This window comes from Pteropus alecto, unplaced genomic scaffold (assembly GCF_000325575.1).
Source record: "Pteropus alecto unplaced genomic scaffold, ASM32557v1 scaffold11, whole genome shotgun sequence".
Classification (NCBI taxonomy): domain Eukaryota; kingdom Metazoa; phylum Chordata; class Mammalia; order Chiroptera; family Pteropodidae; genus Pteropus; species Pteropus alecto.
In genome coordinates, this window is record NW_006431956.1 from 14069693 (window position 1) to 14086279 (window position 16587).

At 48.9% G+C, this 16587-nt stretch overlaps 1 protein-coding gene across 10 annotated transcripts in view; it reads left to right on the forward strand.

The window, feature by feature from the left end:
* The window catches only part of KIAA1217 (KIAA1217 ortholog), a 268562-nt gene extending 263451 nt beyond the window's left edge, over positions 1 to 5111 (forward strand). For 4 of the 10 annotated variants that reach the window (XM_015585618.2, XM_015585617.2, XM_015585620.2 and 1 more), the window contains 4 exons: positions 260 to 337; positions 448 to 2049; positions 2595 to 2717; positions 3401 to 5111. In XM_015585618.2, coding sequence (XP_015441104.1) covers positions 260 to 337; positions 448 to 2049; positions 2595 to 2717; positions 3401 to 3895 — 2298 coding nt within the window. In that variant the 3' untranslated portion in view covers positions 3896 to 5111. Of the gene's footprint in view, positions 1 to 259; positions 338 to 447; positions 2050 to 2594; positions 2931 to 3400 lie in introns of those variants that run through there. The other 6 variants (XM_015585624.2, XM_015585622.2, XM_015585625.2 and 3 more) reach the window with 4 other exon arrangements.
* The last annotated feature ends 11476 nt before the right edge of the window (positions 5112 to 16587 follow it).

Genomic DNA, 16587 nt, shown 5'->3' on the forward strand with positions numbered 1-16587 from the left:
CCCCCCCAAAAATTTGAAATTCTCGAACTATTTCGCTAATTGGGATTTTCATCTCGCGCAAACACAGGGCATTTTTGGAAGCTGGCAAATGCAGCAGCTCACGGTAAACAGAGCTGCAGGCTTTGGACTGGTGCGTAACAATGTGCTTGGCCTGCGTGTTTCAGAAGCGTGTAATTAAAGGAACAATTTAGGTATAATCCACTTTGGGGTGGGAGGGATGTGGTTTTGTGGAGTAACATGTCCTACACTGTTCTACCAGAATTTGGAATTTTTCCATGAAGACGTACGGAAATCTGATGTTGACTATGAAAATGGCCTCCAAACGGAATCCCGAAAGGTGAGTTCGTCAGATCTGTGTTCCAGCTGATACCGTGCGGATTCACGCCCTTCCTTTGCAGATCCGGTTCCGATTAACGCGTGTGGTTTCCCTCCTCCACTGTCTCTCAGGTTACTGCGGGGGCCCTGACACCTCGCGACCGTCCTCAGTGGGAAAGAGGAACAGAGAATCGTGTTTCTGACGCATCGAGAGCATCAGAATGTAAAACCGACATCGTAGTGAAGGAAAATTACGTATCCAATAAGAGTTTACTTAAAGACGGTAGAAACTATTCCCCCAAAAATGTGTCTAAGGTCGATTCCAGTGTCCCTGGCATGAGTTCATCAGAAGATGAAGTAAGCAAAGGCCCTAAGCGCTCAGGACTGCAGTACCCTATGTCCGACGCCGAGAATCAGAAAATGAATTGTGGGAACACAAAGGAGATAAGTCAACAAGGACAAGAAAATACAGATAAGGGTCACCTTCCTTCTCCCACTAGATCAACCGAATTGGGTAACTGCGATGTCAAAACTCAAGATCAAGGGGTCCCGGTGACGGAGTTGGGTCAAGTTGTGCTAAGACCCAAGGGGGCTCGACATGCTAATATGAAGCCTTATGAGGACAGAGACTCAACCCCAAGTTCTCCCACTGAAGAAAACGCGCCCGCAGACAACATCGCCTTCATGATCACCAGAACCGCGGTCCAGGTTCTCTCCAGCGGGGAGGTCCGCGACATAGTGAGCAAAAAGGGAGAGGACGTGCAGACGGTGAATATCGATGCCAGAAAAGAGACGACTTTCCAGCAAGAAGGGCCTGAAAATGAAGAGCCGGTCGTGCGCCTGGACAAGAAACCAGTCATTATCATTTTCGACGAACCCATGGACATCCGGTCTGCGTACAAGAGACTTTCAACCATATTTGAGGAATGCGATGAGGAATTAGAGAGAATGATGACAGAGGAAAAGATAGAGGAGGAAGAAGAAGAGGAAAATGGAAATGCTGCCGTACAGAAGAACGGCCCCCCACAATTCCCGAAGGTGGCCCCAGGCAGCCCAGGATCAGGACTGAGAGCTGGGAGTCAGCGACAACCGCATGTCCCCTCAGCAGAGACCGAGGCACCAGGAGGCCAGGAAAGGAACAAGCCCGAGCTGACCACGTGCAGCCCAGCAGACTCTCCAAGCTCAGAGAGCAAGTGCGACGTGACAGATGACCAATTTGAAAGTCCCAAGAAAAAGTTTAAGTTCAAATTCCCGAAGAAGCAGCTCGCCGCCCTCACTCAAGCAATTCTCACAGGAACCAAAACGGGGAAGAAGACCCTGCAGGTGGTGGTCTACGAAGAGGAGGAAGAAGATGGCACTTTGAAGCAGCACAAGGAAGCCAAGCGATTCGAAATTACTAGGTCTTCTCAACCCGAAGACGCCCCCCAAAATATGCTCAAGAGACAAGAGCAGCCCGGTCTGGAGAACACATCGCCCATTTCAAGAACCGATGAAATTAGGAAAAACACCTACAGAACGCTGGACAGTCTGGAGCAGACCATCAAACAGCTTGAAAACACGATCAGTGAAATGAGTCCAAAAGCCCTAGCTGACACCTCGTGTTCTTCCAACAGAGATTCTGTTGCCAGCTCATCCCACTTGGCCCAGGAGGCCTCCCCCCGATCCTTGCTAGTTCTGGAAGAAGCTCCCACTGCCCTAGAACCCCCCTCGTCGATACCTTCAGCGTCACGTAAGGTATCTTGGTCTGATGGAGAATGAAAAGACCCAGCTGCTTTCTTAAATCTGCCATAATCACCATTAGCAAAAAGGCGTCTTGTGATTTACTCGCTTCCTTTTAGGTGGCTCGTGTTTTTGTTGTTGTTTTTTTTCCTTTTCCTTTTTTTTTTTTTTTTTTGTCTGTTCGCCACGATACCTTTCTCTCACCATTTCTCCCTCACCTTCAAAACAACAACAACTAGGTGTCTAACAGCTAATCAGTTCTGTGTTTACCTCTGTTGCTGACTGGTGTTGGGTAAACGCAGGGGTGCTGGGTCATCCATTTGCCGTTGACCTCTGATACTCACATTAAAATCCGTCGGATCAGTAGTGGAGCAGTGTATTCTGTTTGATTCTTGGAATTAACCACGGTGGTGTCTTCTGATGTCCATCTTCTAGGTCTGTGCTGCATGTAGGGCTGTGGCTTCTCACGTTGAGCTTCTCTGCACACGGTGGGGCGGCCTTGGTGACAGTCCACTAACGCGCTGCCCCATCTCTTCCCCTCTCGCTGTCCCTTCCCACAGGGCTCCACTGGGACCCCACAGACCAGCAGGATGCCCGTCCCCATGAGTTCCAAGAACAGACCCGGAAGCCTGGACAAACCCAGCAAGCAGACCAAACTGCAGGATCCCCGCCAATATCGTCAGGTAGTTTTACCTTAAACCCAATTTTGGATGGACATTTTCAGTTAAGAAGCAAGTCACTGACCTAGTTGATACCAAATATTGTGTTTTTCCTTGTAAGCTATGGTTTACATAGACATCCTGGATCTGGGGGCATGAAGAAAGTCTAAAAAACCTTTGTTGAACTTCTCACCACGCTTTTGCATGCTTGCAATAAAAACATCTTTTACTCCGTGACTCCAAAGTTTAACCGTTAACACAAGCGGCCAGACCAGCCGGCTTGTCTTTGGTGAAGGGAGTGGTTCATCAGAACACCTGGGGAAACCGAGCCAGACAAACCTGTTGTCGAGCTGTCCTGAAAGTCACCCGCACTAACGTATATGTCAACCGCGTTGCATTAGAGGCACATTAACCCTCCGGCGCGCTGCCCCGCCCCCGCCCCGTAACCACCCAGAGGCGTGGCTGACCCAGCACCGGAAATGCTCTTCCTTTTTTTCCTGTTCTGCACATCCTCTGCTCTGTACTTTGGGGGTTTCCGCCAGGTCCAGTACAGCACAGCAAGACTTAGCTCAGGCCTTGAACTCGTTTTGGTTTGGTTTGGTGTCTTTTAATTGAATTATTCTCAGGAGGGCTGTGTTGCCAGACCCTGTGGAACGATCGTGTTACCAGCTTTCTGACAGACTGTCTCCCGCCATCTTTGTTCACAGGCTAATGGAAGTGCTAAGAAAGCTGGTGGGGACTGTAAGCCTACTTTCCCCTCCTTACCTGCTTCTAAGATTCCAGCCCTTTCTCCCAGCTCTGGGAAAGGCGGGTCTCTGCCCTCTGCTAGTGGTGACAGCTCTAACCTCCCTAATCCAGCTGCTTCTAAGCCATCGGCTACCTCTAACCCTCTCAGCCCCCAAACAGGACGGTCTGCTCCCTCTGCCTCCCTCATTCCCTCTGTCTCTAATGGCTCCTTAAAGTTTCAGAGCCCCACTCACACAGGTAAAGGTCACCATCTTTCATTCTCACTGCAGACTCCAAATGGCCGAGCAGCCCCCCCTTCCTGCTCCTCCTCCCCTCCCTCCCCTGCCTCCCCCACTTCACTGAATCAGGGCGCCAAGAGTATCAGGACCATCCATACTCCTAGCCTCACCAGCTACAAGGCACAGAATGGAAGTTCGAGCAAAGCCACCCCATCCACAGCAAAGGAAACCTCCTAAAGGCCAAATTCTATTAGGCACAAGTTGGAGTTACAGTTAAAGATTCAAAAAAAAAAAAAAATTTAACAGACTTCAACAACTGTTTCCACAAGAGAATGTAACATATTGCTGTACTGTTTGAGGCTTAATGCTATGTATGTGTGAAATACTGGATTAATAGATTTCAGAAAAGCTTATTCGTTTGTTTGTTCTTTTACTTTGTTGCTGTTGTAATTACATAGTGTCAACTGTTTATATTCAATACCTGTTAAATGAAGAAAGCACGTGTTACCGAAAAAGAGTATGAGAGAATACGACGAGAGAAAGGTGTGTGTGAGACAGGAAAAAATGTATTCAGCATGTAAAACATGTACGATTCCAGAATTTTAGTATGTTTTGTATAAAAATATTTTTCATTACGGAGACTAGAACTGAACAGAGAAATACACAAGTGTGACTATACAAATTGTAAAACAGATACTATAATATTTCCTTTTATTTTAGTGTTATTTAGCTTTATTACAGATTTCTATTTTTGTCAAAACTTCATGGTTCCTTTCAAGATCTTTTTTGCCAAGACATTTTGATACTATAGCGTTGTACATTTGAAAGTAGTGTGCTAGACAATAAGCCAATGAACTTCTGCACAAGCCAACACAGAGGCATATGTAGAAGGCAATTTATCAAACCAATTGCACTGCCATGAGAATTATGTATAATAATTTGCCAGCCCAAGCAAGCTAGTTTTCTTTGCTTTTCTTCCTTTCTTTCTTTCTTTTTCTTTTCTTTCTTTCTTTCTTCTTCTTTTTCTTTTTCTTTTTCTTTTTCTTTTTTAACATATTGGGATTCTCTAGTTATTTTCTTTGCAGTGTCTAAACCCTTTCTTTGATTTCTGAGACCTGGTAACCCACGCTATTGCATTGTGGATTTTAAAATGTACACTTCTGTACGGTTCTGTAAACTGACAAACTTTTGTAAATATATAAATAGACATAAAAATATCGTATGTGACAGCACACAGTAGTTTTCCCACACCAAAGTTAATTTTTATGCATGCTTTAAAAACATATATTGGGATGGGCAGAAATGGGACTATCCCTACATTTTTAAAAAAGCAACAAGTTTGCACAGCTAGAGTGTTTTTGTAAATAAATGTATTTGTATAACACAGTCATGTAATATACAGAACTATAAGCAGAGACTTTGCAAAACTAAATAAAGGGCTGCATGCTTATTATTTTTTGGATCTTGTCACTTATAGCTACTTTCTAGTCAAAGAAAAAAAAAATGCAACTGTTACCAGGTTAAATGGTTTTGGCTTTGAGGACATTATAAATAACATGTAACCAGCCGCAGCCGGTTTTCTGAAAGCTGTATTTCTCTGAGCACTCTGGGGTGACCCACAATGAGTTCTTGATGATTGAGGTGCCTTCCGACGCAGCGTGCTGACTCTCTTCTCTGTGGCGTATCAGGGTTTGGCTAACAAAAAGCAAACCTGGGTACAGTTTCCCCCCCAGAGTGTCTCTTACTTCCTCTTTCCTGTTTAAATTTCCAGTAGAAGTAAAGCAGAAATAAAATGTCTTTTTCACTAGGAATTATTTTTTTTTATTTCTCAAAAATTTATTTCTAAAAAATACTGTTGGTCTAGAGAAAAATAATGCTAGTGACATCACACTTTGTTGTCCTTTAAAAAACAGGGATAAAAGTTTACGAAAATAATGCCGAGATTATGAATTGACGACAAGAACAACCTCAGGAACCTGCTTATCATTCATTTTTTGCCTCCCAAGTATTTAATTTGATGGTTTGATGTAAAGTGCAAATATTCTTAATACCTTTAGCACTCACTGGGTTGTTAGTGCTTACAGCCTTCGGGCTTACCGAGCTGGCATGCCTCTGCCAGAAATAATTGATCATATCTCTACTCGTTACAGTAATTGTAATCACGTTTCAGGAAAGTTATTATCTTACACCTTTTAGGTATAAAAGTTTCCACCATTTCAATCATGTCCCATAATCGACTCGACAACTACACTATATTAAAAGATATATACCAGCTAGCTAATTCATGCCAGTTAATTTGCTCCTGTTTGTGCACAAGCCGAGACTTCTTGGTAAGCAGCTATACAATAGGTTGTGGCTCAGGTGTCCAGTTTAACTTGAGACTTCCCAGTGCTCAGGCAGGACATACAGGTGATGGTCAGTGTCAGCCAGTGGAATGAAGGAAAGAACATGCCGTGCCTGAGACCCAGCAAAGGGCAGCAAAGGGCAGCCTGCCTCCTGGGGGAAACTGGAACCGAGAAACCGTGTAACTGCAGAAGCCCAATCAGATGTGTGCAGCTCCCTGTGACAACGCTTAACGAAAAGCTCCCTTAACATCCAAATGGGTGACGCGAGATGGGATGAGCTGCTGGATCTTCAGATTTTGTTAAAGTGCTATTAGCAGACTTACTTAGTACATTATCTTTTGTGCTCATCTCTTGACTTCCAAATTCTTGTAGCTGAAAAAGATTCTTAGAACTAAACCCCGGGGGCTGCTCAGGTTCACTCAGCAGTCCAGAATCAGTCCTGCCTGCTGGTCATGAAACCTTGAACATGGCTCGGTTTCCTCACCAGTTAACGGAGAATAACAATATGACCTGCCCCATAGGATTGTTGGAAGGATTAAATGGGATGTCTAGAAAATTTCAAAGGTAGAGCCGGGCATACATCACGCCCTCAGGAATGGTTAGTTAAGGTGGTTGTCACCATTCTCACTGCTGCAGTGATGATGGGACCCTATTCCCTCCCTTAAGAGGCTCCGGGTCCAGTGGGGAGGGGGCGGCGCGGGCGCGGGCGGGCGGGGGAGTCGACGAGGCAGGTGGTTTCATGGAGGCGATGTTGGTGTTTGGCCCTCGCGGGTTCTAATAGTGTTGCAGCACTGAAGAGGCTGCTTTTTCTTGGCATGCTACTCGTGAATGGAATTCTTTCCAACGTAAAACAGAAGTGTACGCAGACCTGGAACAAAGCCAGGGCCCTGGAACCACGGGCACGCAAGCGTGGTCCTTTCGTGGGGTTGCGGTTCCAGGCTTGGGAGGTGCACCCAAATCACCCCAACCTAGTCGCCTCCGGCGGCGCAAGGGGGAGCTGGTGCCGGTCCCCGAGCCAGTGCCAGGGGCAACACCTGTGAGGAAAAGCGGGCCCGTCCGCCGGGCGCCGAGAGCGGGTGTGGCCGCTCTCTCCCCTCCCCGCAGCCAAGTTCATGGCAAACGCGGCGCTGCTGACTGCCCGCCCTGTCATCGGAACTGGCTTCCTCCCTTCTCCAAGGCTCTGTACATGCGAAGGCATTTGACAGCCACTTGGAGCTTTTTGGGAAGGAGTAGAGAAATGACAGTTGCTTCTACCCAATACCCAAAAGGTGGTTTTGTCAACGTAAGCAGGTGGCATCGTTCGGGAAAAGGCCACTGGCCGCAGGCAACCGTGCACGCTCTGATCTATGCTCCTGCGGAAATAACGTCCAGAAACAGTAAGGTGATCACCAGCATTTTTGAGGAGAGGATCCAGGCCGTCCAGGGCGCTTGGCCACCCAGCTTCAAAGCCACCATAGAGGCCGAGGGTCACCAGCTTCTGCTTCCCCCGCGCCCCGAAATGGCTCCCTCTAGCGGCACCCATGCCTCCAGATCGCTCTGCACACCGCCCGTTTTTCAGTCCCTCTTTTGGATTTCTTTAAAGGCTTTACAAACATAAATTCCATATTAAACGAAATTAAGGTCCTTTTCTATTGACAAAAGGCAATAGGGACCAATCCTGCACCTTTCCCAATCAAAATACTTCTGCGGGCAGTAGGAACACAAATGATCCAAAACGGCGTGCGGCAGTCCTGCCATTCTGTCTGGCAAAAACAGTGTTAGAGTAGATCTGAGATTACAGAGAGATTGGAGATCTCGGATTCCTTAGATGTATAAGGAAAGCAAAGTTCATCTTGGACCTGTTCAGTCTCCTTTCTAGGGTCTCGCCCCTTTTCTGATTGTGTGCTCAAGGGACTAGATGAACCAGTTCCCGAGTCTGGGGCCTGGTTTCTCAGCTAGAAAAGGGCCTTGCGGGCATGGTCCCTGCCCTGTCCACTTCCTGAACCTTGAGGAGTGCTTTTTGCTGTGCCATCAGCTCCATTAAACCACGGTAAAAGGGTGTCTACAAGAAAGAGCTCATCACCTGGAAATGGAATCAGGGAAGGAAACTTGCAGGAATAAATAGTTCATAGTATGGTGATTGCAGTCAACATTCTTCGTTTCCACAAATGAACAAAGTCCCACAGTGGAAGGGGCCTTGCCAGGTCTGACACACCTTACAGGACCTGACAAAGAATGTCCTTTCACTGAGTGACCCCAGAAAGGTCATGACTTCCTTCTGCCCTTTCTGGCTAAAATTCCTCAAAGGAGGCAAAGCAGGATCTGGCTGCTATCTGCCCTTGGTCTTACTCAAAACACCTGCCTCATCACTCCCTGTGTTCCTGCCCTGTTGTCTGTTCTGCCCATCAGACAAGCCAGAGCCAAGAGGTGCTTCTTCTGCCTGGAATATTCTCTTCGAAGAAACCTGGATCAGGAACCTGGCTATGGTCACCATCTACTTCATAGCACTTAGGCGGGTCTGAAGTATATGGTGGGATGAGGTGGCCAATAAAAATTAATAAATACAGGAATTAGATACACCCAGAAGGGCCCATAGCAGGACCTGATAAAAAACATGAAAGATCATGCTCTTCTGTGGAGACACAGGCTGGTGGAGGGGGAGTGAGGGGCGGGGCTCACATGGTTCCTGCTACTCACATCATCCAGAGCTAAAACATTGCTACCTTTAAGATTCTGCAGTATTTTAAGAACAACTGCTTACTTGCTGCCACCTGGTGGTCATTTCTGGAACTTCCCCTAGGAAACTATTGCAAGCCCTGCTCACTAAACCTCTCAACCTCTTTCATCTTGGTTTTTGCCACAGTTGTAAAAATGTGCAACGCACCAGCAATATGCAGCCATGGCCCTGGACAGATGGGTGAGGCAAGTGGCATTTGGTCTCATCCCAGGGACTCTCAGAATTTCTACCTCCCATCATTCCTATTTGGGGGGAAAGTGATGATACACGAAGGCACAGGAAAAGGACCGTTTCCTTCCAAGCTCTTTAGGGTTATCAGAAGAGGGCAACATTTAATCAGAGGGTTGAGCGTCCAGGGGTGGAGTTCCAAGTATCGGACGGCAGAACCGTATGGATCGAATGTTGGTGTCCGCCCCTCACTGCATATGTCGTCATCCTAACCCCCAACATGATGGGTTTTGGAGATGAGGCCTTTGGGAGGTAATGGAAGTTAGATGAGGTCGAGACATCGAGGCCCTCGTGATGGGATTGATGCCCTGCTAACAAGGAGACACTCAGAGGGGGGTGCCTGCAAGCGAGGAAGAGTGCTCTCGCCAGAGCCTGACCACACTGGCAGCCTCATCCGGGACCACGGCCTCCAGAGCCGTGAGACATAAACATCTGTTGTTGAAGCTCCCCGTGTGTGGTGTGTGTTACGTCAGCCCGAGCTGGTAAGACAAGAACTGGGGCGGAATCCCCTGGGAACTCATTCCCTTGGCCAGTCCCTTCCAGACAGCCCACCGTCCATTTTGCTGTGGTCGCCACGAATTTGCTGTTTCATTTCTACTTGTGGAATTTTTGGAAGACGTATTTCCATCCACTATAGGGGGTGAGGGAGCTAGAGGCTGTAAACACGTGGGTAAAGAAGGAAGCCACGAGGGGTCCTGACTCAGCCGAGCTAACCAAAGCAGTGGTTCGAATTCCAAGCCACGCGGCCCCTACTCTACACGTGGCAATTCACCTGGTGAGGAATTTATACGTATCCTAGTTATCTTTACACCTGTTAGAATCAACAGATCATTCCAGGCGCATTGTAATAAAATCCAAACCCTTTACCAGGGCCTGCGGAGCTGTGCTGTGCAGCTCCTGCTGACCCAGCCTCCTAGTGACTCTGCAGACACGTTTCGCCTGATGAGTGAACGCAAAGACACGACCCGTTGGTATCCGTAACTCCCAGCTTGTGAGTAGCTCTTCTTGTCCCCCAAAGTCACATGAGAACCATGGAGGAGATATGCAGAATTTTCTCCTATAACAAAGAGTCGTGTTCTACCAACAACAGGTGGAGAAGTTCCGCCTTGGCATCCTTTCAAGGTGCAGCTGTCAGTACTTCCGCCCGTCGGTCCTTCCGCGGTCCAGGTCCTCAGCTGTCAGCACTGCCTGAAAACCGCCAAAGGCCAGGCCGCTCAGAGCGGGTCTGGCCTTTGGAAGTGCAGAGTCCTCTGTTCTCTCATCGACTTCCCCAGGCTGAGTAGAGCCCTCTGTCTCCTGGTGACCCACACCTATCTCAGCGCTTCTCAGCCAGAGGCAATCTTGCCCCCGGGAGACATTTAGTAGTGTCTGGAGACATTTTTGGTTCTCACAATTGGGAGGAATGGGGGTGCTGCTGACGTCTAGCAGGCAGAGGCCAGGGGTGCCGCTCAACAGCCCTATACTGCCCTGGATGCAGCCCCCACAACCAGGAATGACCGGCCCAAATGTCAGCAGGCCGGAGATGCTCTGCCGGTTATATCACATTTTATAGGCAAAGCCATTCCCTTTGAGGGGAGCCCCTACACGGGCAGCTGGCTGTGACACAGGGTGGCCTCCAGCGGCCAAAGGAAAAGGCGCCTCCTACGACCCACAGGCCTCAGGCCACCTTCTCTCTCACCCAACCCCCACCCACCCCCCCTCCCACGCCCCTGCTCCCTCTTTTTGCCCGCACAATGTAGCCTGTTAAAGCTTTTGCCTTTTCATGTTTATTGTAAGTTCAGTATCCCGGTTACAAATATGGTTTTGAAGGGAGAGAGACGGCCACATAAATTCCCTTAGAGATCACGATCCTGTCCCCTCACAGTCACTCGGAATGGGAACAGCGAGACGAGCCTATGGCCTCAGGTGTGACCACCCAGAAGAACCAGCTGTGGGGCTCGAAAAACTCACAGGCCTGGGAGGAGGCCAGCTCTCCAGGTGATTCTGAAGCTCAGCGAGGTAGGACGGCTGAGGTAAACAGCTCTACCTCAAAGGTCCACCAGGTGGCACCAGACCCCTCCACCTGGCTCTCAGCGGCTGCTTGGGGTAGAAGGTGGAGGTCAACCTAAACCTCTGCGGCCTCCCTCGACCAATCAGAGCGTTACGTGACCTGTTCTTCTGAGCCGTGTATGGCTGGGGGTTGAGGAGCAGCTCATCTGAGGACATTCTCGTAGCGGCAGGGGACTCAGCAACGAGGGAGAGCGGCCCGGAGCTACAGTTAGGAGGGAGCTGGTGGAGGGGAAGGAGGAACAAGTAAAGGTGCCTGGAGAAGCCGGGGCGGGGGGGGTCCGGTTAAAGAAGCCAGGAGCCCCAGAAGTAGAGAGCGGAGATGGGTGGGTCTGAGTCCAGGTGCTGCCTGCATTTCTAGCTGCTTTCACGCCCAGTGCCAGTTCTGAGGCAATTTCTGGAGATAATCACGGGGTTCTTGCTTCTAAGTAGAACGTGCTACACCCCAGCATGCTCTAAGGACCCCCGCCTGGCGGATGTGTCCACTTTGAAAAATCACGTGCGTGAGCTACGTGCAAAGCGAGGGCTCCCAAAAAGCGAGGGTCCGACCTGGGGTGACCTGAGATCTTGAGATCTTTCACCCCTTCAAAAATAAAGCCCCCCCCCAAATGTGGTCAGAGCCCCAAAATAGAGAATCTGCTCTGGGGGAAGGGGCAGTTAGGAAAACCTCACGGGGCGCTGTCATTTAAGCCTTGTTAGGAAGCAGGAAGTAATGAGGCACAGAGGTCGATAAAGCATCAAATGCAAATGATGCTGTGTGTGTGGCTTGGGAGATAACCCTGAGAGGACCAGCGTGGGAGCGCGGGCATGGGCCGGTGGGCTGCAGGGGGAGGTGGGCTCCTGGATGCTATGCTCAAGGGTTTTGCCTAATGATTAATCCACCTCAACCTGCCCCTAGCTATTCTGGCCCTTTGCCCTTGAGGAGGCCAGGACCACCCTAAATCGCCTTGAGGCCTCCCCCTACTGCTGACTTGATCAAGGGCACAAAACCTACAGTACCATCACATCTATTGTAGGCCTCATTATTGGGCAATCCTATGAGGCCCCCCAAAACTCGACCCCTGTCTGTCCTTGAAGAGCTCAAAATCCAGCAAAAAGGAGGGACAGCAGAGACACAGACCACTGCTGTGCTGGAAAGGGTGCTGGGGCAGGTGGGAGCCTGGCGCAGGGAGGACCTCACTCACCCACAGGTGACGAGGAGAAAGGAAGGTTCACGCAGAGAAGCAAAGCAAGGACAAATGGTATCCTGCCGGGCCGGTGCCTTAGGAAAGCAGCAGAGATAATGTTACAAAATAGGTTGGAAACAAAATAAGAAGGGCCTTGCATACTAAGCAACAAAGTTAATCATTTTCTTTATAGGAAAAAAGAAAGTATCAGTGGATTTTAAGCAGAAGGGACACGATGTGCATCATGAAGACCGTTTTGGAGGGGTTTGGGGAATGAGGAAAGGGAGCTAGGGGCTCCAGGCTGAGAGGGTTCGTGAGCATGCACTGTGGCTGTGCAGAAGCTGAGGGGACAGACAGATGGCAGAGTGACTCCCCCTGGCGCCTGATCGGATATGTGGGACTGGGTGTTTCCACTTGGCCCAGAGTCTCGCTTCTCCCGCTCCTTCATTCCACCTCTGCCTTCTGCAAAATTAAAATATCCTGCTTGCCTGAGGATGACCTTCAGAGAGGAAGCGATCTGAATGCCATCGACATGAGCCACTGCGTAGGCAGCCAAGCACATGTCTTCATTCTGTTGCCATAGCAATACCAGATGCTTCTGGCAAGATGATAGCACTGAGAAAAATTGACGATGTTGAAAAAAAAATTGTTTTTTGTTTAACTGGAAATCAAAGTTTTTCAAAATTAGCTCAAGTTCAGTCACACCAAAGCCTGTGAGAGGACGGACCTCCCAGAGAATGCCTTGACACTTCCCCAGCTTTCTCGAGGAACCACTATTCTGGGTGCAGCCACACCACCTACCACCCCTGGGCTCTAACTCCCCTGCTCTCGATCAGAACCAGAACTGCCCGGCCTTACTTGCTTTCATAAAGAATGCCACCCCACTCTCATCCCGTGCAGTGGCGACGGCCAACTTGTCCTGGCAAGAAGAGCTCAGTTTCCTCAGATAAAGGCCTCCTCAGATAAAGACCTGCATAGCCTGCAGCCCAGCCGACAAGCAAGCTTGCATGCATGGGAAGTCAGGCCCAGGCCAACCTGGAGCTCAGGGTGCCCTCAGAGGCAACCACCGAAGCATCAGGGAATAGAAGTGGCTTTCTGCCAGGCTACCTTCCTGCCACAAATTCAAAAAGACCAAGTATTGCTTTGAGAGAGTGACTCCATCACCTTACTCCTCCCAAGACCTCACATCCTTCCAGTGGGGACCAGGGCAGGAGAGTGGTACCTACGGGGAGGTGGCCATCGTTCCGGGGGTGAGGGGAGAGGATGGGCAGAGGGAGGCTGAGGGAAACGGATGGACTTGAGGTGATGTACAACTATGGCCAGTGTGGCTCTGAAGTCGGAGAGAGCAGCAGCGATGTCGTGACTTCTGGAAGCTGAGAAGCGCTGAACTCCAGAGACGTCGAGTCAAGAAATAATCCAGGTGACATGTGCAAAGCCAGAGCATTGTGAGTGGGAAAGCTTCGAGGATACAAAGAAGAGACAATTCTAGAATGTGGCCGCTGAGCGAGACCTCCGGGCTCATTTCTAATCTTCGCAGATCTGGCATGTTCCGTTTTTAAGAAAAGAATTGTGTGCACCAAGCTAGTGTTTGGATGTCAAACAGGAACTGAGCTTGGTGGTACTGTTTAGTTTGAAATATGTATTGTATCTCCTTAGGAAATGACTTTCATTAGCAGAAAATGAAATAAACTTAAATAAATCAAAGCATTTTTCGGAAGGGAGTTGTATTTCTCAGAGCCCTTACTCTGGATTTAGCTTTCCTATGAAAAACGGAGGCTGCTTATGAAAATGACCCAGAGTCAGTAATTAACAGCACATTTAAATTACATATATAGGAGAAATTCACAGTGTTTAGACAATCAAGTTGTGTTCTGTAAGTCCTCTACATTTTCTCCTTGATACACTTTACCCAGTAAATGCTCTCATTTTAGAAAAACCTCATATAGAGAGAAAAACCCGAAATATCACAATCGAAAATCCTCAAATGACTGGTAGATTTAATTCAGATTCATAACACTGACCCGATATTTTCATTTACTTTTATGTTCTTGTTATAAAGGGGTAGAAGTCTCTCCATTTTATAACTCCTAAAATTCTGTTGCTAAAACAGAAACTGGAATCATTGGAGTCAGTCTGTCAGATTCTAATGACATTGCTGTGTACGCTTGGGGGTCTGACCTGGGTGGGAAACCATTTGTCATTCCTAGCTCCACAATCTCGAACAAATGGCTGAATCTCTCTGCCTCAGTCTCCTCATCTGTAAGAAAAGGATGTTATACTTCTGTATTATCTAGGACGTGGCATTAAGCCAAAATAACAATGGCTTAAAACCAGAGAGAAGTCTGTCCCTCCCTCCTGTCCCAGACCCCGGGGGTAGGGTCCACGGCTGGAGTGGCAGTCCACGGTGTCAGGTGTGCAGGCTCCCCGTGCAAGGCTTCCATTCCCAGGGCACCTTGTGGTTCCAGCGGGCTCCAGGCTCCATTCGGGGGGGAAGAGGGAAGCGGGCAGAAGTCTGTGCCTCTCCCTTTAAGAACAACTTGCTGGAAGTCACATAAACCACTTCCAGGCAGACGGCAAGATCTCAGTCACGTGGCCACGCTGTCTTTATGAGCAGGAACCGGGAAATAAGCAAGGGGCCTCTGTGCCACAATCAGTTTCACTGGGCAACTGAGAATTCAGTGTGTGGACTCGTGGACACCACCACAAACAGTGCCTGGGACATCGTCCCCACTCGCATCACGCGAGTGCTGTCATCGCCTTGCACGGAGTGGCGGAGAGAGGGTTTGGCACTGAGGACATGTACGTCTCCAAAGAACTCGTCCCTCAATTGTCCTTTTCTCTTCTTTCTTATCCCTGAGTGGACGCTGGGACCGGGGCTGAGGAGAGAGGCCAAAGGGCTGTACCTTCTTCATTCAAGGACGTCTGATTCACTGCAGGAGCCAGGCTGGTAACTGGGGCTTAAAGCAGAGAGTGTAGTGGCCCCGTGCAGTGGGCCGGGCGGGTCGGGGCAGCCGGCCTGCGGGGCTTGGGTGGGTCACATGCACGCGCTCTCGTAAGGGAGGGGTGGCCGCTCCCTTGTCACCACTCAGGAGAACCGTGGGACCAGTGGGACCAGTACTGTCAGACCTTCTCATTTTTAAAAAGATCAGGATTTTCATCTGACATCTCTTTTCGTTCCCCTTGAACACTTCTTATGATGGCCACAGGCCAGCGATCAGTCCTCTAAGAACCCATGAGGTGGAGATGATTAGGTGAGGGGCAGGCTGGAAAATGCCACGAGGAGCCGGCCCTGGAGGACACGCGTGGGAAGCCTTACGAGGCGAGGTACACAGAAGAGACCTTGGGGTGGAGCTGAACCGGTCTGGCCGGCGTCGTCCTTCAGTCTGCAGCCCCTTCTCAGCAGGACGAGGAACTCAAGGAAGGAAGTCTGAACGTTTAAGCTACAAGTTTCTGATCCAAGAGTTTCGTTTGCATGATGTCTGCTCCACGTGGGCTGGAGGAATGGGAAGATCACCGTTTCCCAATACGTAAAATGTTATCCGTCCTAGAAATATAATGCAGCGTTCGTTTTTAAGAGAACCGAGTCACATTTCTGTTTCAATGCTCGACTCACTGAGAACCTTCCTGGTGTGAGCTTTTGTTCTGGTGCTCCCTTCCCGCCACCCCGTGAGAAAGCTACAGCATGAGGAGATTAGTTTGCTCATTCCTTCTTTGATCGACGTTTTCCCAGGGTCGGGGTAGGAGGTGTCTGCTAGCCAGTGATAATCAGCCAGTAGGAATGGGCGGAGACAGGGATCGAAGCCCTGGCCTGCCTCGCCATCCACAGCTAGAGGGTCCTAAGAGGCCACCCTTAGTTCTTCCAAACGGGTCAGTCGTGGAAAATGGAAAGGAAATAATTGGATATTTCTCCTTCTAAGAATCTGCTAGAAGTAAAAATTTGGAATGTTAAAAAAGTCAACACAAACTAAGGGAAATAATAAGAATTCTTCGAGTCAGTTGCCTTGGCCAGAATGAATCGAGATAACGAGTTACAAATTTCAAGCTCTCTCTGGCTGCTTGAAAATTGAAAGGAGGGAGACTGATTCTTTTTGTGAACAAGACAGTCTAAAAATGCCCATGCTTGTTGCCTAGGTTAACAGGGTTTGATTTCTTGGTGTCTGACATGAACCGCAGAAGAGTGAAATATTGTAAAGTCACCTGGCTTCACGGGGCCTCCGGCTGGTTTTAATTACTGATAGACTTTTACTCCATGATTCTGAAGATAATGGTTTCCCTAAGCAAGCTGTCTAGAGGCTCCCGTGTGACTCTGAGCTACTAGGAAGAGGAAGTTAACTTTCAAAGCCACAGACCAAGTGGATAACAGAATGGCTTGTTCCTCTTCTCCTAACTCTGAAAAGCACCCTTTGTGTATTCTCAAAAATAGAAAAA